We start from the raw sequence: 25,460 nt of genomic DNA on the forward strand, positions 1-25,460 counted from the left end.
GTGCTAAATCAGGCTGCGATAAAATGGTCGAAGGGTGGGGGCTGGCAGTTCGGCGGGGCTTCAACAACATTTGATGTATAAGACACACTGCAATTTTCACCCACTTTTTTGGGGGGGGAAGTGCGTCTTATACTCCGAAAAGTACGGTAATTTAATCTGATAAATTAAACTGATACATTGATATGATTAATCTATTTTTGAATGCCCCGAAATAAGAATAGAAGTACACAAAACTAATCCCGTTTCCTACAGAAATATAATCGACATGTTCTCAACAGCTGACTTAAAAATATGGGTCAGCATTGCTAAACTGTGCCTCTAGACAAGTTACTTAATGATACTAAACTTTTGAATGCCCAAAGATGGGAAACAACAAGTCTTTATTGTTCTTGTAGAATGAACAATGGACCTCCACAGGGTTTGGTCAAAGAAGTCAAGATGTCAGCTATAATGGTACAATAGAAATTTTGTCAGACATACACATAACATCCTCCCTAATTGAATGCTGATTAATATAATACGACAATATTAATTTCCCACCCCTTACAAAACAGGCGAAAGAATTTGAAACCACTCAGCTACTAAATCTATTGTTAGCCTGCCGTCTAATATACTACATTAATAACAAAATATCTGAAGGCAGGACAAGAAGCAATGGATGGAAACTAACCAAGGAGAGAACCAGCCTAGAACTAAGGAGAAATTTCCTGACAGTTAGAACAATTAATCAGTGGAACAGCTTGCCTCCAGAAGTTGTGAATGCTTCAACACTGGAAGTTTTTAAGAAGAGATTGGATAACCATTTCTTTAAAATGGTATAGGGCAGGGGTGTCAAACTCAAGGCCCCTTGGAACTCCCTGGAAACAGCGAAGGACCAGCCTGCGGTGCCTTTGCCAGCGAAAACGGGTGCCCCCAACACAAGTCATGTTGAACTGGTCATGCCCACCCTGGCCACACCATGCCCACCCCCCGACATCAAACACAATGCTGATGCGGTCCTCAATGAAATCGAGTTTGACATCCCTGGTATAAGTTTTCCTGCCTAAGCAGGAGGTTGGACTACAAGACCTCTAAGGTCCCTTCCAACTCATTCTGTTCTGTTCTGTTCTGTTCTGTTCTGTTCTGTTCTGTTCTGTTCTGTTCTGTTCTGTTCTGTTCTGTTCTACCCTACCCTACCCTACCCTACCCTACCCTACTCCATTCCATTCCATTCCATTCTACCGTACCCTACCCTACCCTATCCTACCCTACGCTATCCTATTCTAAAGCTTTTAAAAAAACAAAAACCAACTCAAAAAGCCACACTCTACCGAAAGGCATTTTGTTCTGGGTTGATGATACTATTCTGTCACGCTGTGTTTATTCTTTTTTCTGTACAGAGGATGTGACAGGAAGGCAGTTGTGAAAGGCAGGGAATTCACCATTAGCTTCATCCATTCAAAGCTGGGCTTGGCAAATAATTCATGTGAAACAAATACAGAAAGACCAAATTAGCAAGCATTAAGTGTTTTTACTCTCTGCGTCAGCCAAATCCAAGGCAGGGCATCATATTTATCAGGGGACATCATTCAAGCTCAACAAAGAATTGGGGGAAAAAAACTCAATGACATTAATAGCACAGAAATTACCTCAGAGTTACTCTTGAAAGCGTACCTGCCACACCCTACGGAGATACTATTTCCAAGAATAATTGTGCAATTTACACTACTCTTGTTAGGGTGCATAGTTTTGTGACTGGAGGGATAAGCAATTACTGGTATACTTTGGGGGGAAAAGGCATACTCAAAACAGTTTTTGCGAATGCAAAATCCCACAAACAAAATTTTTGGAGGACTGCTATACTTGGCTATTTTTGGCTATTGGAAGATTTACCAGTTGTGTCTTGTCAGGTATAAAAAGTATAAAATATTAAACCACTTGTTTAATGTTTATTAAGCACATTTATACATAGTAGCTGCTACCCAACTCACACAGAGGTGACTCCAATGTGGAATTGACTGAAATTAATTAATCCATTATTTAGGCATTACAGCAAATGTATATTCCTCATCATTTTGGGACACTAAATTAAGAACGTCTGAAGTACCTACAATAGTTTTACAAATGGCCTGTGGGGAAGAGAATCAAATTACAAAAAGTAAAAATTAAAAAGAGCGGCATTTCTTTATTCATAATTTGATCCTCTCCTAGAAGCTGCAGGTAACATGGAATTAGCTGCATTTTAATTCTGGTTTTAATTAGCTGGTTTTTAATTCTGAGCTTTTCATTTAAACCCTAAAGCAGGAGCAGATAATAGAGTAATAGCCTGGTTTATGATTGCCAGAGACTCCCTCACTCCAGGGGTATAAAGATAGCCATATATAAAAAAGTGTTTGGTCTCTATTATGATGACCAATTTGAATTTTTTGACCCTGGTCAGCTAGTAGTTCTGTGGCAGCCATGATCCAATGGGCATTCCTAGCAATCTATGATACCAACTAGCCTCAATACAGAAATCCATAACTGTCTAGTTTGGCTCAGCAAACAAGACAGACACAGACTTCAGAGGATAATTAGAACTGCAGAAAAAACAATGACTACCAACCTGCCTTCCATTGAGGACCTGTATAGTGCACGAGTCAAAAAGAGGGCTGTGAAAATATTTGCAGACCCCTCACATCCTGGACATAAACTGTTTCAACTTCTACCCCCAAAATGACGCTACAGAGCATTGCACACCAGAACAACTAGACACAAGGACAGTTTTTCCCCGAATGCCATCACTCTGCTTAACTAATTCCCCCAACACTGTCAAATAATTTATTAAGACTGTATTACTATTATTCGTCTCTTCCTTAGTAGTGTCTATCCCTTCCCATTTAGTACTATAACCATGTGCTTGTATCTTTCAGTTATATTGTTTTTATTTGTTTCCTAGTACAATTTGATAGCTTATTAGTAAGCTTGACTAAGTGTTGTATCTTTTTATTCTTGATGAATGTATTTTATTCTCCCTATGTACACTGAGAGCATATACGCCTAAGACAAATTCCTTGTGTGTCCAATCACGCTTGGCCAATAAAGAATTCTATTCTAAAAAAAAAAAGGAGTGAAATTAACTTTAAAGTTAAAAAATACAAATCCACTTACCCACATGTAATATGCACGCATGAAATCAATGCATTTTTTTTCTCACTCTGAACATACAGCTTGATGGCCTTCTAAAGCCAGCAATTTAAGAGATGATAAGTTTGGAACAATCTCTTCAATTTATGAGCTTCAGTCCAGAGGTGGGTTTCAGCAGGTTTTAACCAGTTCTGGAGAACCGGTAGCGGAAAGTTTGAGTAGTTCAGAGAACTGGTAGTAAAAATTCTGACAGGCCATGCCCCCATCTATTCTCTGCCTCCCAAGTCCCAGCTGATCGGGAGGAAATGGGGATTTTGCAGTAACCTTCCCCTGGATTGGGATGGGAATGGAGATTTTACAGTATCCTTCCCCTGCCACGCCCACCAAGCCATGCCATGCCCACCAAGCCACACCCACAGAACCGGTAGTAAAAAAATTTGAAGCCCACCACTGCTTCAGTCCTGCCACGATACCTTTACTACTGGTATCGTGAATTAATGCCAGGCCCAAGGGGATAAATCAGGAGATGGTTTGGACAAACAAAGTTTTAATCAAACATCTGGATGAGAAATCCTTTGCTTCTCTCTGGGTGAGCAAGCAAACCAGCCAGGAAACTACCACTGACCCCTACTGTAATGCCTAATCTTGAAATGAGCAGTAATGGATTCCGGCGAAAAAGGATTTTGCAGTTAAATTTCAAGCTATGTTTTAAACTTGCCATTGGAATCCAGCTTACAGGTAGTCCTCAACTTATGACCATTCAGAATTACAACAGACCTCCCCAGAGCTACCTATGACCTGAATTCAAAGTTATGACAGGTGCCCTTCTGTCACGATTGCATTTGAATGCTTGGCAACTGGCCTGCATTTATGACAGTTTGCTGTGTCCCATAGTCAGGTGAATGCAATTTATGATGCCTTTTGCCAAAAAAACACCCATTGCAGATAGTGGGATTCAAAAAAGTTCATAACATTGGGTACAGTCACACAATAGCTCGCTTAATAATCAACATGATTTATTCACTTAAGATTTCTCACTTAACAGAAATTTTGGGCTCAATTGTGGTCGTAAGTCGAGGACTACTTGTACATGCCAGTTGACGAGCACCTGAATTTTGATCATGTGACCGTGGGATGTTATGACAGTTGTAAGGCAAGGACCGGTTGGAAGTAAACCTTTTTCAGTGCTATCGTAACTTGGAACGGTCACTAAGTAAATGGCTGTAAATTGAGGACTACCTGTACAATTCAGAAAATTGAAAGAGGGATGAATGCAAAATTCTTTTGCTGGTCCAGTTTATACACCCCACTAACCCTGTTCGTTTAATACAGGGCTTTCCAACCGGGGGTGTGAGATGATGTTCCAGGGGGTGCAAAAATTTGGATTTAGAAGTTTCAAAATTATAGTGTATAATTATTTACTTTTGTAAGGGGTGTGAGAAGATATCAGAAACGTTCTAGGGGTGCCGGATATAGAAAAAGTTGGAAACCCCTGGTTCAATACGACAGAGAGAGTCATAATTAGTTGAGTTTGCGTAACACATTAATATCGTTTTAAAAAACAAACCATAGTTTGTGTTAGCAATTCTTGGACCTTCTACAGCAGGAGTGTCAAACTCAAGGCCTGCAGGCCAGATCCAGCCCTCAGGGCAGTGGTGAAATCCAAATTTTTTTACTACCGGTTCTGTGGGCGTGGCTTGGTGGGCGTAGCAGGGGAAGGATACTGCAAAATCCCCATTCCCACCCCATTCCTGGGGGAAGGATATTGCAAAATCTCCAGTCCCACCCCCCTCTGGGGCCAGCCAGACATGGCATTTGCCGGTTCTCTGAACTGCTCAAAAAATCCACTACCGGTTCTCTAGAACCTGTTAGAACCTGCTGGATTTCACCCCTGCCACAGGGTGCTTAGATCTGAAAACAATGAAAGACTGGCCCGCAGTGCCTCTGTCAGTGAAAATGGAGCTCAGGTGGGCCATGCACGGCTCTCCCGAGCTCCGTTTTCGCTGGCAGAGAGTTGCAGGAGGTTGTGGCAGCCGAAAACGGAGCTAGCTCAGGAACCCGTTTCACTGGCAGAGCTTGGGACACCACAGGAGCCCCTGACACGAGTGACGTTGGGCTGGTCACGCGCCCTCCTGCCCCCCCCAGGTCAAACACATGTGGCCCTGATGTGGTCCTAATGAAATCAAGTTTGACACGCCTACTCTATAGACTAAAACTTGTAAAGCTTTTGAAAAATTATTTGTATGAAACTAAAACCACTAAAAGGGACGCAGTGGCTCAGTAGCGTAGACGCTGAGCTTGTCGATCGAAAGGTCAGCAGTTCAGCAGTTCGAATCCCTAGTGCCGTGTCACAGGGTGAGCTCCTGTTACTTATCTCAGTTTCTGCCAATCTAGCAGTTCGAAAGCACGTAAAAAATGCAAGTAGATAGGGACCACCTTTGGTGGGAAGATAACAGTGTTCCATGCACCTTTGACATTTAGTCATGCCGGCCACATGACCACGGAGACATCTTCAGACAGCGCTGGCTCTTCGGCTTTGAAATGGAGATGAGCACTGCCCCCTAGAGTCAGGAACGACTAGCACATACGTGCGAGGGGAACCTTTACCCTAAAACCATTAAAATAAGCACTTTTGTGCACACAGTAATTGTGCATATTCAGGCTGCTGGTGGTTGATAAACTAACATGAATTATCATTTCATAGATGTCCCTTTTATCCAATACATACATTTTTAAAATGAGTGATATATGAATATAGAACTCTCAAATGTCATAAATGACAATACTATAAAACCAGTCATTTTATTGTTTACACTTCTATAAGCAGTTTCGACTACACAGTAGTACTATTTTAGTGTCGGAAGATTGATTTTTTTTTTACATCGTTTTACCTGTTTAATTCACTCACAATCTTATAATTTTACAATGGAAAACTTCAGATGTAGCTCTGCAGAATTAATCTCAACATTTTACTGTGAAATCTCAATTTATTCAGAATGGTTGCCAAGATATGTTCAAACACAAAAACAACCAAATCTGCAGCTAATAACCACCATTCTAGAATTTTAATATAAAGCACCATATCTGTTAAATATAAAGGAGCAGATTTTTAAAAAAAGGATTCGTTTGTTTTTATTTGTAAAACAGCATTCTTTTCTTCTGCTCTAGCTGCTGCTTAAAGCATCCCTTCCTTCTTCTTTCTCTTTCCTTAAGTTTCCAAGTATAATTCCTGCGAGAAGCAAAATCCCTAGATTGCGGTTTGAAGAAAACTTGTCCCAGCAGTCTTTAGGATTGTTAATGTCCAAATGGAATATCTGGAAAAAGAGACCAAAATAATTCATCAATACTTGCCCCTACTCAAATTTTAGAATCTGTCAAGTCTTCTAGTTCTCTTTTACCTCGGATGACCATTAAAGCACTAGCTTTATTGGACAGACATTAGTCTGGGATCAGTGGTGGGTTTCAAATTTTTTTACTACCGGTTCTGTGGGCGTGGCTTGGTGGGCGTGGCAGGGAAGGATACTGTAAAATCTCCATTCCCTCCCCAATCCAGGAGAAGGTTACTGCAAAATCCCCATTTCCTCCTGATCAGCCGGGACTTGGGAGGCAGAGAATAGATGGGGCGGGGCCAGTCAGAATTTTTACTACCAGTTCTCCGAACTACTCAAAATTTCTGCTACCGGTTCTCCAGAACTGGTCAGAACCTGCTGAAACCCACCTCTGTCTGGGATGGTATAAGGCAGTGGTGTCAAACTCAAGGCCCACAGGCCTGCAGGGGGCTTAAATCTGGCCCATGGGGCTGGCCTGGAAATATCAAAGGATCGGCCCACGGTGCCTCTGCCAGCCATAACAGGCTGTGGGGGTGGGGGGCATGTGCAGCCTGTTTTTGGCTGAAATAGTGCTGCTGGAGGCTGGGGAGGCTGAAAACGGGCCGCGTGAGGACTTCATGCAGACGGTTTTTGGCCGGCAGAGTGCTACAGGAGGCAAAAAATGAGGCACGGGGGAGGGGGGGCTTGCATGGCCCATTTTTGGCTGGCAGAGTGCTGGAGGCCAAAAATGAAGCGCAGGGGGCCCATTTTTGGCCAGCAGAGTGCTGCAGGAGGCGTCCATCCCGTCTCCCCTCCCCGCTCCTTGCCCCTCCTCCCCGGCTGGCCCGCAGAGAACTACAGTGCTGATCCGGCCCTCGAAGAAATCCAGTTTGATACTGTTATAAGGACTAAAGGATTGGACTCGAACAGGGGTCTCCAACGTTGGCAACTTTTAAGATTTGTGGACTTCAACTCCCAGAGTTCTATGCACAGTTGTTAAGCGAAGCTGGCTGAGGAATTCTGGGAGTTGAAGTCCACAAGTCTTAAAGTTGCCAAGGTTGGAGACCCCTGGACTAGAAGACCTCTGAGGTCCTGTCTAGCCCTATGAGTCTATGATTCTATAAATGCCTTTTCCTCTTCCTTCAACTGGGCCCTTCGCTCTTGTCCCGAGACAAGACTGCCTTACGAGACCGCCTTCTGCCACCAGTAGCCTCTCACCGACCAGTTCGCTCCCATAGAGAGGGGCTCCTCAGGGTGCCGTCGGCCAAACAATGTCGACTGGCGGCCCCCAGGGGGAGAGCCTTCTCTGTGGGGGCACCTGCCATCTGGAACGAGCTCCCCCCGGAGATACGGAGGATCCAAGACTTACGCACCTTCCGCCGTGCCCTAAAAACGTTTTTATTCCAACAGGCTGGTCTGGCCTAACTCTCCCTTTTAAATTGGGTTTTAAATGTTTTACATAAATTGGATGTTTTTAAATTTGTTTCTTGAGCCCAAATTATTTAATTTATTTTTAATAGCTTTTAACTTTTGTATGTTCTTTGTATTTTTATCTTGGCTGTTCACCGCCCTGAGTCCTCCAGGAGTAGGGCGGTATACAAATATGATAAAATAATAAATAATAATTGTCCCGTCTATCACCTCCATTCCACTGCTGAACCCTGTCCTGCAGCCTGGAAATGCAGCACAAGCTTCAACCAACATTAAACTCATCTAACCTGGTTTCCCCAACAGACGGCCGCGGTTGCCAGCGCTGCATAGTAGGGGAAGGTTTGACCGCAATTGATTCCTGCCAGCGTTAGTCCACCAAGCATTGTGCAACTGAAGCCTGCCAGCCAGTATTTTGTCTTTTCCCCAAAGAGCAGCGCTGTAGATTTCACACCGATAGCAAGATCGTCTCTTTTATCCTAAAACAGAAAGTTGGAAAGTTGTTAATTAAAAAAAAAAACCACCAACCACAAAGGCAGTTTAGTTTGAGGCGTACAGCAGCCAAAAAACCATCCCACTGCCTACTTGCAGCCGTGAAGAACGTGGGAATAATAATTTAAAAAGGCAATATATTTTGAATTAGACAGTGGAATGTTTGCAAAAAATTAATTGTGGGTGTTTTAGATGCGGAAAATGTTTTGTTTTTCAAATGTTTGGGATGAAACAGGCTATTTTGTGCATCCTGAAAGTACCCCAAGTTCAGGACGGCTTTATTTCTAGTATCACACCTGCTCTTACCAATAAAAGGAGAATATTTGTAGCTCAGGGTTGAAATGAGGAAACCTTAGTGCTGTCTGAACTCGCTTGTTTTCTTGCAGACATTTCATTACCAAACTAGGTAACATTATCAGTGCTAGACCTAGACTAGGGGTCCTCAAAATTTTTAAACAGGGGGCCAATTCATGGTCCCTCAGACTGTTGGCGGGCTGGACCTGTTGGGTGGCCATGGCTAGCTGGTCATGTGACTGGGTTGCCATGGCTAGGTGGTCATGTGACTAGGTGGGCGTGGCCAATTTAGCAGTCCATTAAACAATACACACAAATTAAACTTTACTTTGTTATGCTCTTGGATGTGGAAAGCTGGTTAGTGAAGGGATGTGGCTGCCTTGGAGTGTGTGTGAGGGACTTCTGTTTGTGTATGTGTGTGTTTGTGTGTGTGTGTGCACGCGCGTGTGTGTCTCCCTCCGGCCCCCACCCTCTCTCTGGAGGCTGGGGAACTCCTTGGCTTCCAGAACCACTCTGCTGCCCCAAAATGGGCCCATTTTTGGCCTCCTTGGTCTCCAGAAGGTGGATGGGGGCCGGTGGGTAGGTGGGGCAATGTGGGCGGGAATTGTGGTCCCAAGAGGGCCGGATGAATGGCTTCAGCGGGCCGTAGTTTGAGGACCCCTGACCTAGACTAATGATGTTACCTAGTTTGGGTAATGAAATGCAAGAAAGCAACTCAATTCAGAGAGCACCAAGGACCCCTCACACTTCCTCTGGCAAGGTCATAACATCTCCGCAATATCAAAATGGGGGCTTTTTTTGGATGTATTTTTGCATTCAGAACAAACAAAATATTTAGTGCCCTTTTAGGTTTAAAGGTGAGAAGAAAGTAAAATCAAAAGGTGATGCCTATTAGCTTTGAATACCAAAATGCTGAGCACCTAAATTATTAAATGTGTTTATATTAAATAGTTCAGTTTATATTTATAGCTTATTTATTTATTTATTTATTTTTTATTTATTTTATTCAATTTATATGCCGCCCCTCTCCGAAGACAGTAGGCGGGTCCTAAGTTGTTTGCTTAGGAAATATGATTATACAAGAAGTCTTGCTTTCCAAATTTTTGTTCTTACTTTCTGTACCCCAAGGATGGGAGATTTGGTATTTATGACCTCAAGAGACAACTCAGCTATCCGGCACACAACGCTATGAATCTTTTGTAGTATAAGCAATGTTATGCAAAACACAGAAAAAAACCCTCAAGAAATTTGGCTTGTGTTTTTGCCTGTGCTTTTCATCTCCTGTTTCTTTGTTAAATATTATTTCTGGTAAAATGTTGGTCTTTAAGGGCGTTAATGCATCTTTTATTACTGTACATCATCATGAAATAAAGTTATCACATAATATTGTAGATTTATATACTATAAAACCAGTATTTCTCAACATTAAGATGGGTGGACTCTTAACTCCCAGAATTTCCCAACCAGCATGTTGAAGTCCACATATCTTAACGTTGCCAAGATGCAAGAATTGACACAACTGGTGCACGATCCTCAGGTGTGCAAAAGCCCTCCTGGCTACAGCTGCCGCCTGCTCTTCTAGCAGAAGCCGTGAGTCCAAAAAGAACCCCCAGATCACACACCAGTGATCTAATCTGGGGCAGTGCCACCCCATTCACAATCAACAGTGGGGAAAACCTTGTCATTGGAAGGTCCAAATGCCCAATGCCACTCAGATTGCTTGGGTTATGCTGAAGCTCAATTGTACCCTATCCAGACCATTGCAGCCTCCAGGCACTGGGCCAGGACATGTACAACATCACACAGATGGCCTAGAGTGGAGATATAACGCTGGTATCATCAGCATATTGATGATACCTCACCCCAAATCACTGGATCACTCACCCAGTGGCTTCATGTAGATGTTAAACAGGACAGGGGAGAGTTCTCTCTCCTGGGTATCCCATAAAGTAGGGGCCATACGTTAGATCTCTCCCCCACATCATCAGGAATCAACCCCAAAGTTCATCCAATGGCCAGGTGGAGTCCTTGACTACCCACATAGTTCCTGGCATCAATGAGAACCGAAACAAATAACAAGCAGCTGCAAACATGCATTGTTTGCCATTTCAAATTGCCCGTGTTTCCAGTTCAACGGGAACAAGTTTCCCATAGCAACCTCATTCAACCACACTCTCTCATTTCAATATCTTTTATAATGAACACGTGGGAAAAGAGTCACCTGATGAGCATAAATAGTATCATAAAGCAAAGTCCAACAGACGCTGGAAAAATACAGGGGTAAGCAAACAGACCAACTGCAAGAACCGTGGACCGCAGCCCAACCAAGTAAGGCTCCCCAATTGAAGACCAAACCTAAAAGAAATAAGGAAGAGCAAGTCATAATCATCGTTGGCTAAACACACACACATACACACTGAGAAGTGGCAATACTTCTGAGTATTATATTTTGAGCACAGGTAGTCCTCGACTTACGGCCACAAATGAGCTCAGAATTTATGTTGCTCAGAGAGACATTTGTTAAGTGAGTTTTCCCCATTTTGACCTTTCTTGCCAGAGTTGTTAACTGAATCATTGCAGTCGTTAATAGCAACAGCACTTAAGACTTTTATACCACTTCATAGTGCTTTTACAGCTCTCTCTAAGCAGTTTACAGAGTCAGCCTATTTTCCCCAACAATCTGGGTCCTCATTTGACCCACCTTGGAAGGATGGAAGGCTGAGTCAACCTTGAGCCTGGTGAGATTCGAACTGACGAATTGCAGGCAGCCGGCAGTCAGCAGAAGTAGCCTGCAGTACTGCATTCTAACCACTGTGCTACCGTGGCTCTAGAGCAGGGGTCTCCAACCTTGGTAACTTTAAGCCTGGAGGACCAACTCCCAGAATGCCCCAGCTAGCAAAGCTGACTGGGGTATTCTGGGAGTTGAAGTCCGCCAGGCTTAAAGTTGCCAAGGTTGGAGACCCCTGCTCTATAGGGTTCGATACTCTCTCCGTTGCTGTTTAACATCTACACAAAGCCATTGGGCGAGATCATCTGTTCCCATGAGGTGACATATTATCAATGTGTTGATGAAACTCAATTATATATCTCTGCCTTGTGACATGGTGACATTTGTATAGGGTGTTGGTGGATTCTCCCATGGTTTTATTTATATTTGTTTAGATTTTATGGTACACTGTCCAGAGTCATGTTTGTAAGACAGGCGGCTATATAAATCTGATAAATAAATAATTTTAGAGACACTGTGTCAAACACCAGGGGAAATCAGGAGATCCAGGCAATTCAAATATATATATATAGATAGATAGATAGATAGATAGATAGATAGAGAGAGAGAGAGAGAGAGAGAGAGAGAGAGAGAGAGAGAGAGAGAGACTTATTATAAGCTTGAGCTCTACAAGAATCTGAACTACTAATGGTCAAGGGAAATTAGCGGTAGATAAGAGTCAATAGAATTCAAGGTGGACTGGACTTAGATCTCTTATGGGCACGAAGAGACTCATGACTGATGACATGTTTGATCCCTCCCTCGGCCTCAGCCTGGTCATCTCCTACACACTGGGTTTAGTATAGTATGGAATTAGCTGATGATGTCTGTGATTAGCTTAAGGAATTCCCATCTTCTATATTTCAAGTCTAAAGAAGGTTTGAGGGACCTCAGGAAGAAACCATACTTAATACATTTCCTAAGGATCCGTAACATCAAATGTTAAAAATGAACACTCCTCACAAACGCGCTCAACTCCAGCGATATACGGACACGTTCATGTCATTTTCTTTGGCAACAATATGGAAGAGGGTCTTCCCAATCCTTCTTCTGGGATTTTTAAAAAACTAACATAGATGAGGTAAAATATGCATTCTCTGCTGATGCTAAGATGCTGGTGATGATTTTTTAGTCTTTTCATTTCATAACTACCCATCTTAATGCAAAGTAAACATACAGAAGTGGATTTCAATCACAGGTAGTTTTTGACTTGTGACTGGTTGCTTAGCGACCATTTGAAGGTACAACGGACTTCCCCAGGGCTACTTATAACCCAGATTCAAAATTCCAACAGTCGCACACACCCCATGCTCACGTGAATGCATTTTGGGTGTTCGGCAAACGTTTCCTGCGGCAATGTGACCCCAATTTATAATGTTTTTTGTCAGAAGCCAATGTTTGCTTCCATTTCTGGCAAACAATGCCCATCAAGGACAACAGTTTCGCTTAACAACTATGGTGATTCACTTAATGACCACTGCAAAAAAAGGTCCCAAAATTGGGTCTGCTCACATGGTAGTCCACTTAATAACTGGCATGACTTATGACTGTAATTCCAGGCTCAATTACGGTGGTGAATTGAGGGCTATGTGTATATAAATAAGATTAGGCTATTGTTTATTCAATATTTTTAGAGAGAGCCAAGTAGCAGAGTTTTCCATTTTTCAAGCCCTCCTAGGTGTATAAATGATTAATGGGGCATTACGAATATACATTAGGCTGCATTTTTATGGAAGGGTGCATTGTTTTCTTTCGTCGTATTTGAGGAAAATGAGTCAGTCCAACTTAATGAGGAAGTAATTTCCAATACACAAAGTAGTGAGCCTCCCATCGCTAAGCCTGACTCATAACAGAAGGCAAATTGTTTTCATTCCACTTCTCTTGATCAGCGACTTGACGAGAAGAAGCGAAGAAGGGTAGCAGAGCTTTATGGCCAAAACAGTCTTATGAAGACAGTCAGCCAACGTCCGTTCTTCCCTCCACTACTACAAAGAGATTGGGAGGCTTGCTTTCCAAAATCAAATGTGATAACTGTTTATGGAGATGCAGCAGGGAGCAGTTTGGAAGCAGCTGCCTAAGTTCTGTGAGTCCACAGCTGCCCCAACAATTCAAAGAGCATGTCTGATTCATTAGGGGACCGGAGGCTAAAACATATGAAGAATGGTTGCTGGAACTGGGTATGTCTAGTCTGATGAAAAGAAGGACTAGGCGAGACGTGATAGCAGTGTTCCAATATCTCAGGGAATGCCACCAAGAAGAGGGAGTCAAGCTATTCTCCAAAGCACCTGAGGGCAGGACAAGAAGCAACAGGTGGAAACTAATCAAGGAGAGAAGCAACTTAGAACTAAGGAGAAATTTCCTGACAGAACAATCAACCGGTGGAATAACTTGCCTCCAGAAGTTGTGAATGCTCCAACACTGGAAGTTTTTAAGAAGATGTTGGAAAACCATTTGTCTGAAGTGGTTTCCTGCTGAAGCAGGGGGTTGGACTAGAAGGCCTCCAAGGTCCCTTCCAACTCCTGTTATTCTATTCTATTCTATTCTATTCTATTCTATTCTATTCTATTCTATTCTATTCTATTCTACTCTACTCTACTCTACTCTACTCTACTCTACTCTACTCTACTCTACTCTACTCTACTCTACTCTACTCTACTCTACTCTACTTCAAATGCTCTCTGCAGAACATGTCCTGTGAATGTATGGCACAGCCTCCTGTTTTTATTTATTTGCTTGTTTATTAGATTTTTATCCCACCTTTATTCTTTTTTATAAATAAGTCAAGGCAGCGAACACACACATTACTTATTTCTCCTCCTATCTTCACCAAAACAACAACTCTGTCAGGTGGGTTGTACAGAGGGAGAGAGAAAGAAAGAAAGAGATTAATGCAAAACCACCCAACTGGCTTTCATGCCTAAGGCAGGACTAGAACTCAGAATCTCCTGGTGATAGGCCCAAAGTCACCCAGTCAGCTTTCATGCCTAAAGTGAACTAGAACTCACTGTGTCCTGGTTTTTAGCCTGGTGCCTTAACCACTGGACCAGGGGTATCAAACTCAAATTTCATTGAGGGTCGCATCAGGGTTGTGGTTAACCTTGGGGGCCGGGTGGGTGTGGCCTGGGTGGGAGTGGCCAGCTCAATGTCACTCATGTTGGGGGGCCTGAGTGCTCTGCCAGTGAAAACGGAGCTTGGGAGGGCTCTGCACAGTCCTCCCGAGCTCCGTTTTCACTGGCCGAGGCACCACAGGCCGTTCCTTCGCTGCTTCCAGGGGGGCCACATTGGCCAGATCTAAGCACTCTGTGGGCCGGATCTGGCCCGCGGGCCTTGTGTTTGACACCTCTGCACTAGACCAAACTGGCTTTTTATACTATAACATAAAAATGTTTTGGAAGTAGCCAATATCCTGAGAATAAAACATTTTAACTCCTACGGGGGATGAGGAAAGAATGACAAATTACTTCTCATGTTAATTCAATTAATTAATTCAAGTCGGTATAAGCTGCCCATTTATATGAAATGGAAGTTGCTGGACTTACCTAAATACAACTGTGGCCAGTAAGTTATTCTCTTCATTAGTGGATAAGTCACCACGAGAAATAAAGAAGACGCGCCTAAAATAATGCTGTGAGAAAATTGGAAGCGTTAAATGACAAATCACTGTTTTCTTCAAGTAGCCTCTAAAAAAGTAGGAGAAAAGGTCGTATTTTGCAATAAATATGGAAGCAGGGAACGTATTAAGTATACTTTGTAGACATCTCTTTGGGCAGGGCAACCAACATTCATTCATTCATTCATGAAGACCATGATGAGCTAGCCTTGGCTCACCCTGGAATTCCTTAACTATCCCGTAAAATGATAAATGAATTTTTGTGTATGGAACTCATGTTTTCAAACATGTTAAACCTATTGTCACCAATGACCCATGCAATCAACTCTTTACAATGAACTTACCTGTAATAATTTAAACACAGCAGGACACCCAAAGCCAAGCTAAGCTGTGTACCGAGAAATACAAGGGCTTGAAAATGTGTGAGCTCTCCAGCTGCCAGTGGCCGATTTGCAGTTCTCACCACCTAAAATACAAACAATTATTTCGGAGGCTGCATTCCATCACTGACCACACATATATATATCAGTTACAGGATCCATTCATTCTGTAGCCCATGCGTACAGTATATACTCCCTATAAGCCCATCAGCAGAAAAGTGGCAGGTAAGTTCAAATGTTTAACTAAAATACTGTGAAAAATGCGCCCCCTGCAGATAAGCTGACCTTTGAAAATTTGTATGTTTTCATTTTCAGAACTGGCTTATATGTATGCATTTTTTCATGGTATTTTGGTTTAAAATTCAAGGGTTGGATTATCTGTGGTTGTGTTTGTATACCAGCATATATTGATATATGGATTTAAATACATTTTAAAAGCATTATTGTATACACTTGCAGATAAGCCAAACATAATGTCAGGGTTCCAATTAACACCTCCAACAAAAGAAAACTCCGAGGCTTGAGTTTCCTCAAAGTTCCATTTTATTAAAGGTGTCATATTGGCACATCACATGGTAAAATCCAAGCACCATCACAATTGGAGATGCCTCCCAGTCACACCCCTCTGGGTGCAGGGCAAGATGTCCTTGACTCTCTGAGAAAGGAATGTTATTATGACTATATATCTCACCCTGGCTCCATACAATTCCCCCCTCCCAGTTTCCCACAATAGTAAATATGGCACACCTGAAGATCCAATGAAAAAGATGGCTTCCAGGCCTGATACACAATTTTGGGTGTACACTTTGGCTCTTAGCATTATAGGGTCCTTCGTATTTACTTTGTATGTTTTTCCTTTCTGGCTTTTGAGTGTCTGGCATTCCCCCTCCTCAGGAAGTGAGCTATTTAAATATTCTAAACTAGGATATTTAAAACCATGGTTACCGAGTAATCCTACAGTGATGTGATTTGTGTATAGTAGGAAACATCCTTACACATCAGATCATCCAAAGCACACAAACAACGTTATGGAGTTGTGTTGTGAATGGTTAAAGTAAGTTTTTGCAAAATAGCATCAAATACCAGTATTATATAGAACAAGCTTCTGTTTTCATGTTCACCTTTTTTCACTCTATGCAGTTTTGAGGAATCATTCCAATATATTTTGTTGTTTCAGAAAAGTTGCAACTTGCGTGGTGCCCAAATCCAGAGAGAACTATAAATCATGGTTTCTGAACCTGGCTTGTTTTCACCAGTCAGCGTTATGATGAACCAATAGGGTAGAAAGAATGCCTGTGTCTTTACAATATGACTTTCTAACATTGCTTAAATTTCAAATACGCTTTCAGATGTCTTCAGGAGAAACCATATAAGCTTTATTTAACTATGGTTTATTGAATAAACCACAGCAAACCACAGTTAAATAAGCTTATGTAGTTTCTCCTAAAGACAATAACTATCAGAAGTGAAATAAACAAATTATCTATTGAGTCAGGATGATTATAGGTGTCCAGAAATACACAAGACAACATGCATTCATTCTAATTGCTTGGAAACTCAGAGTGCATCAACAGGATGCACTCTGGACTATTATCTTTTCCAAGAACAGGAGGCTGGAAATTTGGTCTGGCATGGGCATTTTAGAACAGACCTGTTGCTTCACTCTAGTCCAGATATTTAAAGGTTGGGAGAAAGTGGTAAAATAACGAGACTTAAACTAGCATTTGCATGATTTTTTTTTAGCTACCATATTTTTCGGAGTATAAGATGCACCTTTTTCCCCAAAAAAGAGGGTGAAAATCTGGGTGCATCTTATACTCTGAAAAATACGGTATATCACAGATTTCATAATTCAAAGTGAACCTTTAAGGATAAGGATCCAGAGCTGAAATAAATCAATATAAACACTGTTGGAGAGAAATTAAATTCTGGGCATTTCCTGTTCAGCAAGTTTAAAGACACCGTATGGACACTTAAAAAAATAAAGCTGTAGCTAGCATTGGAAGGTTATTCAAGGAAATCATAGAAAGCCTCTGATGTGACTATAGTTTAATTTATTTGCATCTCGCCTTTATTATTTATATTACAAATAACGCAAGGTGGCGAACATAACCAACATACCTTCTTCCTCCTGTTTTCCCCACAACAACAACCCTGTGAGGAAGATTGGATTGAGTTAAAAGTGAGTGACCCAAAGCTATTCAGTTGGCTTTCATGAATAAGGTGAAGCTAGAACTCACAGTCTCCTGGTGACTGGGCCAAAGTCATCCGGCCAGTTTTCATACTTAAGGCAGGGATGCAGTGGCTCAGTGGCTAAGACGCTGAGTTGTTGATCGAAAGGTCGACAGTTCAGCGGTTCGAATCCCCAGTGCCGCGTAATGGGATGAGCTCCCATTACTCGTCCCAGCTTCTGCCAACCTAGCAGTTCGAAAGCACGTAAAAAATACAAGTAGAAAAATAGGGGCCACCTTTGGTGGGAAGGTAACAGCATTCCGTGCGCCTTTGGCATTTAGTCATGCCGGCCACATGACCAGAGAGATGTCTTCAGATAGCGCTGGCTTTTCGGCTTTGAAACGGAGATGAACACCACCTCCTAGAGTCGGGAACAACTAGCACATATGTGCAAGGGGAACCTTTACCTTTACCTTAGAATTCATAGTCTCCTCATGATTGGCTCAAAGTCACCTAGCTGGCTTTCATGCCTAAGGCGGGACTTGAACCCAGAGCCTCCCACTTTGTAACCTGATACCTTAGCAACTACTAGACTCTATCTCTCTGAGAATTTCTAGAGAGGGAAAGAGGGAGAGAGAAAGGACAGGAACTTACATTCCTTATAATGACCATTTATTTAATTAGCAAATAGGATGAGCTCTGAATCTTTTCTACCTTTTTGTCATAGTCCACGTCCCACATGTCATTTATAATGCAGCCAGCTCCACGCATCAGAACTGAGCCAGCACCAAAAAGTAACAGGAGGTCCCAGGATGGCCAACAACCTGGTTCAGCTGCCAAGGATATACTCCAGGTACAAGGAAGATACAGCAGCCAAGTCCCTAAAAATAAGAAATCAGACAAGGAACAGAAAAAGAGAGATGTAGAATGTATACTGATGCATGCAAAAATAATCAGTTCCTTAGTTTAAGTCTTAAGCTAGTTTGATTAATTGATTAATTAAGCTAGTTTGACAGTTTTTCCCCCGAATGCCATCACTCTGCTTAGCAACTAATTCCCACAACACTGTCAAATAATTTACTAAGACTGTGTTACTATTCTTCTTCTCTTCCTTACTAGTATCTTTCTCTTCCCACTTATTACTATAACCATGTTGCTTGTATCTTTCAATTTATATTGTTTTTATTTGTTTCCTAGTACAATTTGATAGTTTATTAGTAACCTTCACTATCACTAAGTGTGGTATATTTTTATTCTTGATGAATGTATTTTATTCTCCTTATGTACACTGAGAGCATATACACCGAAGGCAAATTCCTTGTGTGTCCAATCACACTTGGCCAATAAAGAATTCTGTTCTGTTCTGTTCTGTTCTGTTCTGTTCTGTTCTGTTCTGTTCTGTTCTGTTCTGTTCTGTTCTGTTCTGTTCTATTTCTATTTCTATTTCTATTTCTATTTCTATTTCTATTTCTATTCCTATTCCTATTCCTATTCCTATTCCTATTCCTATTCCTATTCCATTCCATTCTATAATATTCTTTTCACATTTTTTTTAATTTGGCCTTTTTCCTACAGAGAAAAACATTATACCAATCTCATTGTGAGACACAATAGAGTGGATGCTTCATTTGGGAAAACTAACCTCCGGGCAAGAGAAAAATGCCAGCCGATTCTGAAAAATTATTCAGTATTTATCAGCCTTTAGTGTTTTTACAATCAGTTATTTATGAAAGCATTTTACTCCCTCTGGAGGCCAAATTAAGTCATACAACTCCAGTAACAGGCCTGCAATAAATATAATCCCCAGACAAATGAAAGAAATACAAAAACAAAACAAAGCGATATTTTCAATAGCAAAAGCTTCATCTATGCAGTTGTAAGGGATTAATGCTTCCCTACTTGATTCCATTACATTTACAGAGATATTTCATAATGATGCATTAGAGCAGGGGTCCCCAAACTTGGCAGCTTTAAGACTTGTGGACTTCAACTCCCAGAATTCTCTAGCCAACTATGTTATGCTGGCTGGAGAATTCTGGGAGTTGAAGTCCACAAGTCTTAAAGCTGCCAAGTTTGAAGACCTCTGCATTAGAGTCATACCACAAGCATTAGAAAATGAAATAAAATCACCACAGAAACCTATTTTCTATCACATTTCTATGGTTTTCAGGTCTTCTCAGACTACAAGCACACTTCTGAAGTTTTTGAGTCTCTGAAAGTTTAAGAACAAACCTGTATTGATCTTGGTTTAATTATTTTAAACTGAGGGTAGTGCCCTAAAGGGGTTTTTCACTGTGAAGTTCAGCCATTGCTGTTAATACTGAGGGGATTATGGAACTACACATTGCCCTCCATTTACAGCTGGTTGCTTAGCAACTGTTCAACGTTATGACACCCTCCCCCCACATCCACATAACTGTATTTTGACTGCTCCAAAACCAGCCAACATTTACAATAGGGGGCTGGGGGCTCAGTGGCTAATATACTGAGCTTGTCGATCAGAAAAGTTGGCAGTTCGGCGGTTCGAATCCCTAGTATAGGTCTCCTGCGTGAGCAGGGGGTTGGACTAGATGACCTCCAAGGTCCCTTCCAACTCTGTAAATGTTACAACCATTTGCATGAGAGGGACACAAAAGAAGGGAGTAATATAAGAATCTGGTTTATTAGCAAGAGCTGAGTGTGGCTTTCCCCCCACCCTTCTTTTTCTACATTTTTTAAAAAAATATACTTTTATTTTTTAATTTAATTCTTTATACTTTTACGGTCTTGAAAAATTCCAATTAAAAACATTTTTTTAAAAAAATAAATAAACCACCCTGGGTTCATGCGATATACGGGCAGTCCTCAACCACAATTGAACCGCAGATTTTCTGTGGCTAAACAAGGCCGCAGTGGTCCAGTGAGTTTTGCCTCATTTTTACGACCTTCTTTGCCACCGCTGGGAAGCGAATCGCTGCGGTTGTTAAGTGAACCATGCGGCCATTAAGCAAATCTGGCTTCCTCCATTGACTTTGCTTGTTGGAAGATGGCTGGGAAGATTACAAATGGTGGATCGCATCCCAGGGACAGTGCAACCGTCATAAGTACATGCCAGTTGCCAAGTGCCCAAACTTTGATCACCTGACCATGGGAATGCTGCAGCAACGGTCGTTAAGTGTGAAAAGCGGCCTTGTCACTTTTTTTCAGTGTCACTCTAACTCTGAACGGTCCCTAAACGAATCGTTATAAATCGAGGACTACCCGTGTGCCCTACTAAGCCCCCAAATAAATGGTCGGTTATTTGGGCTTTGCAGGGGGGGATAGGAAATCATCGATGGTGGTGGTGGTGGGACCTCCTCCACGCACAGAAATCCGCACCATTAAGCCCCAATCCGGGTGGATAAAAATCAATGCTGGGCTCCTTTGCGGTCCTAACTCGAGGACTACCTGTCTGAAGTGGTGTTAAGTAAGGTTTCCTTCCTAAGCAGGGGGTTGGACTAGACGACCTCTAAGGTCCCTTCCAACTCCGTTGTTCTACATTCTCCCTTTCCTCCAGCTTTGCAAAGCCAAAACGAAGCGAGGAGGGAGAGAGAGATGCTGAGCTCCACCCGGCAAGGCTGCAAAAAAAAAAACTCACCGATGGGTTTATCCAGCCGCATGAGACGGAGGTAAGGCTGGAGCCAGAGCGGTGCCGTTTGCACCAAAGCCGCCGAGGAGGAAAGCGTCCCGGCTAGGCTGGTTCTCGACCCCGGAGGACGCGCCGGTTCCCAGCTCGAAGTGGGGCCCGAGAGAGTCCGGAGAGCCGCCGAAGGGCAAAGCACCCCCGCCCTTCCCGGGCTGGGAAAAGGGGCTTGAAAGCGGCATAGCGGCCGGGCTGCCCGGCGGAACAGACGCACCAGCCCCATTCCAGGCCCGGATTTCCCCCCCTTGCCATGACGTCACCGTGGGGGGTCACTTTCCTCCTCCAAGAGCCAATCGGAAGCGTGACCTAAAGAGGGAAGAAAAAGAAAGGTGCTACCCTTGCGTTCCGGCTCTGCGTCGCCTTCGGGTACTGCTGGTTTGGAGTAAGCCAGCGTTATCTGGAGCAGGGGGTCTCCAACCTTGGCAACTTCTAAGACTTTGTGGACTTCAACTCCCAGAATTCCTCAGCCAGCTGAGCTAAGGAATTCCTCAGCTAGCTGAGCTGAGCTGAGCTGAGGAATTCTGGGAGTTGAAGTCCACAAGTCTTAAAAGTTGCCAAGGTTGGAGAGCCCTGATCTGGAAGGCGCTTCCAGTCTTACCCCGAGATAAGAAGCGAGGTGGAAGGAATGCGCCGAAAGGAAAGATTCGGAGCGTGGGCTGGTTTAAAGGCCTTTCTTCTGCAAAACTGGGGAAATTGAACAATTAATCAGTGGAACAACTTGAATAGGAATAGGAATAGAATGGAATGGAATGGAATGGAATGGAATGGAATAGAATAGAATAGAATAGAATAGAATAGAATAGAATAGAATAGAAAATATGGAATGGAATAGAATAGAATAGAATAGAATAGAATAGAATAGAATAGAATAGAATAGAATAGAAAACATGGAATGGAATGGAATAGAATGGAATAGAATAGAATAGAATAGAATAGAATAGAATAGAATAGAATAGAATAGAAAACATGGAATGGAATGGAATAGAATAGAATAGAATAGAATAGAATAGAATAGAATAGAATAGAAAATATGGAATAGAATAGAATAGAATAGAATAGAATAGAATAGAATAGAATAGAATAGAATAGAATAGAATAGAATAGAAAACATGGAATGGAATAGAATAGAATAGAATAGAATAGAATAGAATAGAATAGAATAGAAAATATGGAATGGAATAGAATAGAATAGAATAGAATAGAATAGAATAGAATAGAATAGAATAGAATAGAATAGAATAGAATAGAATAGAATAGAATAGAATAGAATAGATGGAATGCAATGCAATGCAATGCAATGGGTTGCAATAGAATAGAATAGAATAGAATAGAATAGAATAGAATAGAATAGAATAGAATAGAATAGAATAGAATAGAATAACGGAGATGGAAGGGACCTTTGAGGTCTTCTAGTCCAACCCCCTGCTTAGGCAGGAAAGCCTACACCACTTCAGACAAATGGTTGTCCAATCTCTTCTTAAAATCTTACAGTGTTGGAGCATTCACCACCTCTGGAGGCAACTTGTTCCACTGGATTATTTGCTAACTTGCTTCCAGAGGTTGTGAATGCTCCAACACTGGAAGTTTTTAAGAAGAGATTGGACAACCATTTGTCTGACATGGTACGATAGGGTTTCCTCTGCCTAAGCAGGGGGGTTGGACTAGAAGACCTCCAAGGTCCCTTCCAAACTCTGTTATTCTATTTCTAAATGCCTCAAAACGGACCTGCGGTTTCAGGGAGTCTCCTGTACCTGTTGAAACGTGACACCTGCTGCAAGGAATGTGCACAAAGCTGGTATTTCTCAACCTTGCCTGATTTATCCCGAAGGTGCTTTTTTCAGGAGGCAGGATTCCATTCCCCACCATCCTGTCCGAGCTGAAGAAGCTTCTTGGAGGAGAAGCGAAATATCTTCAAAAGGAAAAAGAAAAAACAAGAAAGTCCAGTTGCCTCCCGAAAAAAAGCGCCTTTGGGACAACCATGACCTGGAGGACTGAGAATCTCTACAGGCTTGGGTTATTTAATTAATCAGAATAGAGCTTGAAGGGTACCCTGGAGGTCTTCTAGTCCAACCCCCTGCTCAAACAGAAGATTCTATTTATACCATTTCAGACAAGTGACTGTCCAGTCTCTCCTTAAAAGCCTCCAGTGATGAAGCACCCACAACTTCTGAAGGCAAGCTGTTCCATTGCTTAATTGTTCTCACCGTTAGGAAATTTATCCTTAATTGCAGGTTGCTTCTCTCCTGGATTAATTTCCATCCAATGTTTCTTGTCTTGCTTTCTGGTGCTTTGGAAAATAAATTGATCCCCTCTTCTTTGTGGCAGCCTCTCAAATACTGGAATACTGCTATCATGTCCCACCCCCAGTCCTTCTTTTCTCTAGAGTAGCCAAATCCCAGTTCCTGCAACCGTTCTTCATATGTTTTAGTCTCCAGGCCTTTAATCATCTTAATTGCTCTTTGCACTTTTACCAAAGTCTCAAAAACTTTTTTGCAATGTGGTGACCAAAACTGGATGCTGTATTCCAGCTGTGGTCTTACTAAGGCTTTACAAAACGGTACTAATACTTCATGTGGATTTTGATTCTATGCCTGTGTTTATACAACCAAGGATTTAAGATGGGTGGATGGCTGGGGGATTCTGGGAGTTGAAGTCTATTCATCTTAATGATCCCATGGTTGACAAACATTGCACTAAGCGTCTGCAAAATCTGTTTGCTTTTAGGATGCTGGACAAATTATGTATTTATTTTGGTTTTTTATTTGAATGATATATTCAGTTGAGTCACCAACAGCAATAATAAAGCAAAATCCTTACTAAGACAATATCTTTATTGTGGTTGTATTTTTTTATTACGGATTAGTTATGAAACCAATGGTGAAGTGTGTTAAACATTAAAACATATTGGCACCCCCTATTTGTTAACCTTTATAGTGAATTAGTGCCAAGAAAATTGTTCTTAAGCCTAATTCACTATAGACTGTTCAGCTTCCTAGCTTTGGCCAACATATGTCTTGCTCTATAAATGCTGTGGTATGGTTTAGCTATGAATGAGATAATGACCAGACAGATGAAGTTGGGCGGTATCAAAATTGAATACATGATTTTATATATTTAACTTTGTGGGGAGAGGAAGGCTGCATCATGACGATATGTTCTTCCGGAATGATTAAAGAACATTTGGGCCAATGTTCAAAGGATGTGTAGATATTCTTGGAATATGCTCCAGATAATGCTTATTATCAAAGAGCAAAATGTCAGTTTGGCAGCACATGGAAACCAGCGTTATTTCCCAATTAAAAATAAAGGATATTTTATATTTCTACCAGAGGTTGTTCATTGAGGAACTTAGTAGAAGGGTGTTTGTTACGGTTTTTTTTTGTTCCTGTGGTGGTCTCTTCTTCCCCCATTTGTCAGGTTTCCCAGTGATGAAACCCATTCAAAAAAGAACTAGGCAAAGTCCATCTTCCAAAACAAATTCTTTTTATTTAGGTAGTCAACAAATTGGCAGTTTGTTGTAATTCTGGATCTGACACAAACCAGAATTACACCACATAATATTGCAAGTTCGAAACATCCCTCAAAAGTCACATTTTCCAATAAACACTCAAATCCACATTTCCTGGTGTCTTCAAACTCTACCTTCCATTCTCACCAGGAGCAGCCTCTGTTCCCATGGGAACAGAAAGTCACCTAGCCAAAACAATCCTGTCTATTCGCTCCCCCCACCACCCCAAGCATGTGGCGAGCCCAGAAACCAGTGGTGAAATCCACGTTTTTACTATAGGTGTGTCTTGGTGGGTGTGGTATGTCTCGGTGGGTGTGGCAGGGGAAGGATACTGCAAAATCTCCATTCCCACTCCATTCCAGGGGGAAGGATACTGCAAAATCTCCATTTCCATCCCACTCTGGGGCCAGCCAGAGGTGGTATTTGCTGGTTCTCCCAACTACTCAAAATTTCCGCTACCGGTTCTCCAGAACCTGTCAGAACCTGCTGGATTTCACCCCTGCCAGAAACGCCCCTCACATAGTAAAGAGAAAGGAATATATGAATATATTAGAGAGCTAAAGAAAATGGCTGTTCTGCCCCAGCTCTGGATTCCCGAGGATATTGACACACACCAACGGTCCTTATCAAATTTATTAAGTAGCAAGAATAAACCAAAGTCCGGCAAAGGTTGGCAACCAGCCCAGAAAACAAGATACGATAAGACTTTTCCAAAAATGCTGATAATTACTAGTT

The 25,460-nt window shown here is 42.0% G+C and overlaps 1 protein-coding gene and 1 long non-coding RNA gene across 2 annotated transcripts; both read right to left on the reverse strand.

The window, feature by feature from the left end:
- Positions 1 to 363: 363 nt before the first annotated feature.
- LOC117673665 (uncharacterized) lies at positions 364 to 1,360 on the reverse strand. Its single transcript, XR_004593539.2, has 2 exons — positions 1,311 to 1,360; positions 364 to 445 (listed from the first exon to the last, which is right to left on the reverse strand). It is a non-coding gene; the product is annotated as an uncharacterized LOC117673665 (long non-coding RNA).
- Positions 1,361 to 5,882: 4,522 nt separating this feature from the next.
- On the reverse strand, positions 5,883 to 21,612 carry COQ2 (coenzyme Q2, polyprenyltransferase). Its single transcript, XM_034431154.3, has 7 exons — positions 21,173 to 21,612; positions 18,271 to 18,437; positions 15,349 to 15,470; positions 14,934 to 15,019; positions 10,849 to 10,982; positions 8,132 to 8,320; positions 5,883 to 6,419 (listed from the first exon to the last, which is right to left on the reverse strand). Exons 1-7 carry the CDS (start codon positions 21,438 to 21,440, stop codon positions 6,270 to 6,272), a joined length of 1,116 nt encoding a protein of 371 aa, XP_034287045.2. The 5' UTR covers positions 21,441 to 21,612; the 3' UTR covers positions 5,883 to 6,269.
- Between the last annotated feature and the right edge of the window lie 3,848 nt (positions 21,613 to 25,460).

The sequence above is a fragment of the Pantherophis guttatus genome, chromosome 8 (assembly GCF_059756535.1).
Source record: "Pantherophis guttatus breed Tessera chromosome 8, ASM5975653v1, whole genome shotgun sequence".
In the NCBI taxonomy this organism is placed as follows: Eukaryota; Metazoa; Chordata; class Lepidosauria; order Squamata; family Colubridae; genus Pantherophis; species Pantherophis guttatus.

What these genes read in the sequence shown, in the direction of transcription:
- COQ2 (XM_034431154.3), bottom strand. Translation starts at nt 21,440, where the DNA reads ATGGGGCTGGTGCGTCTGTTCCGCCGGGCAGCCCGGCCGCTATGCCGC. An exon ending in GCGGCTGGATAAACCCATCG is followed by an intron (nt 18,438 to 21,172) that starts GTGAGTTTTTTT and finishes TCTTATTTTTAG; the next exon opens with GGACTTGGCTGCTGTATCTT. An exon ending in CTGTGTTTAAATTATTACAG is followed by an intron (nt 15,020 to 15,348) that starts GTAAGTTCATTG and finishes ATTTTCTCACAG; the next exon opens with CATTATTTTAGGCGCGTCTT.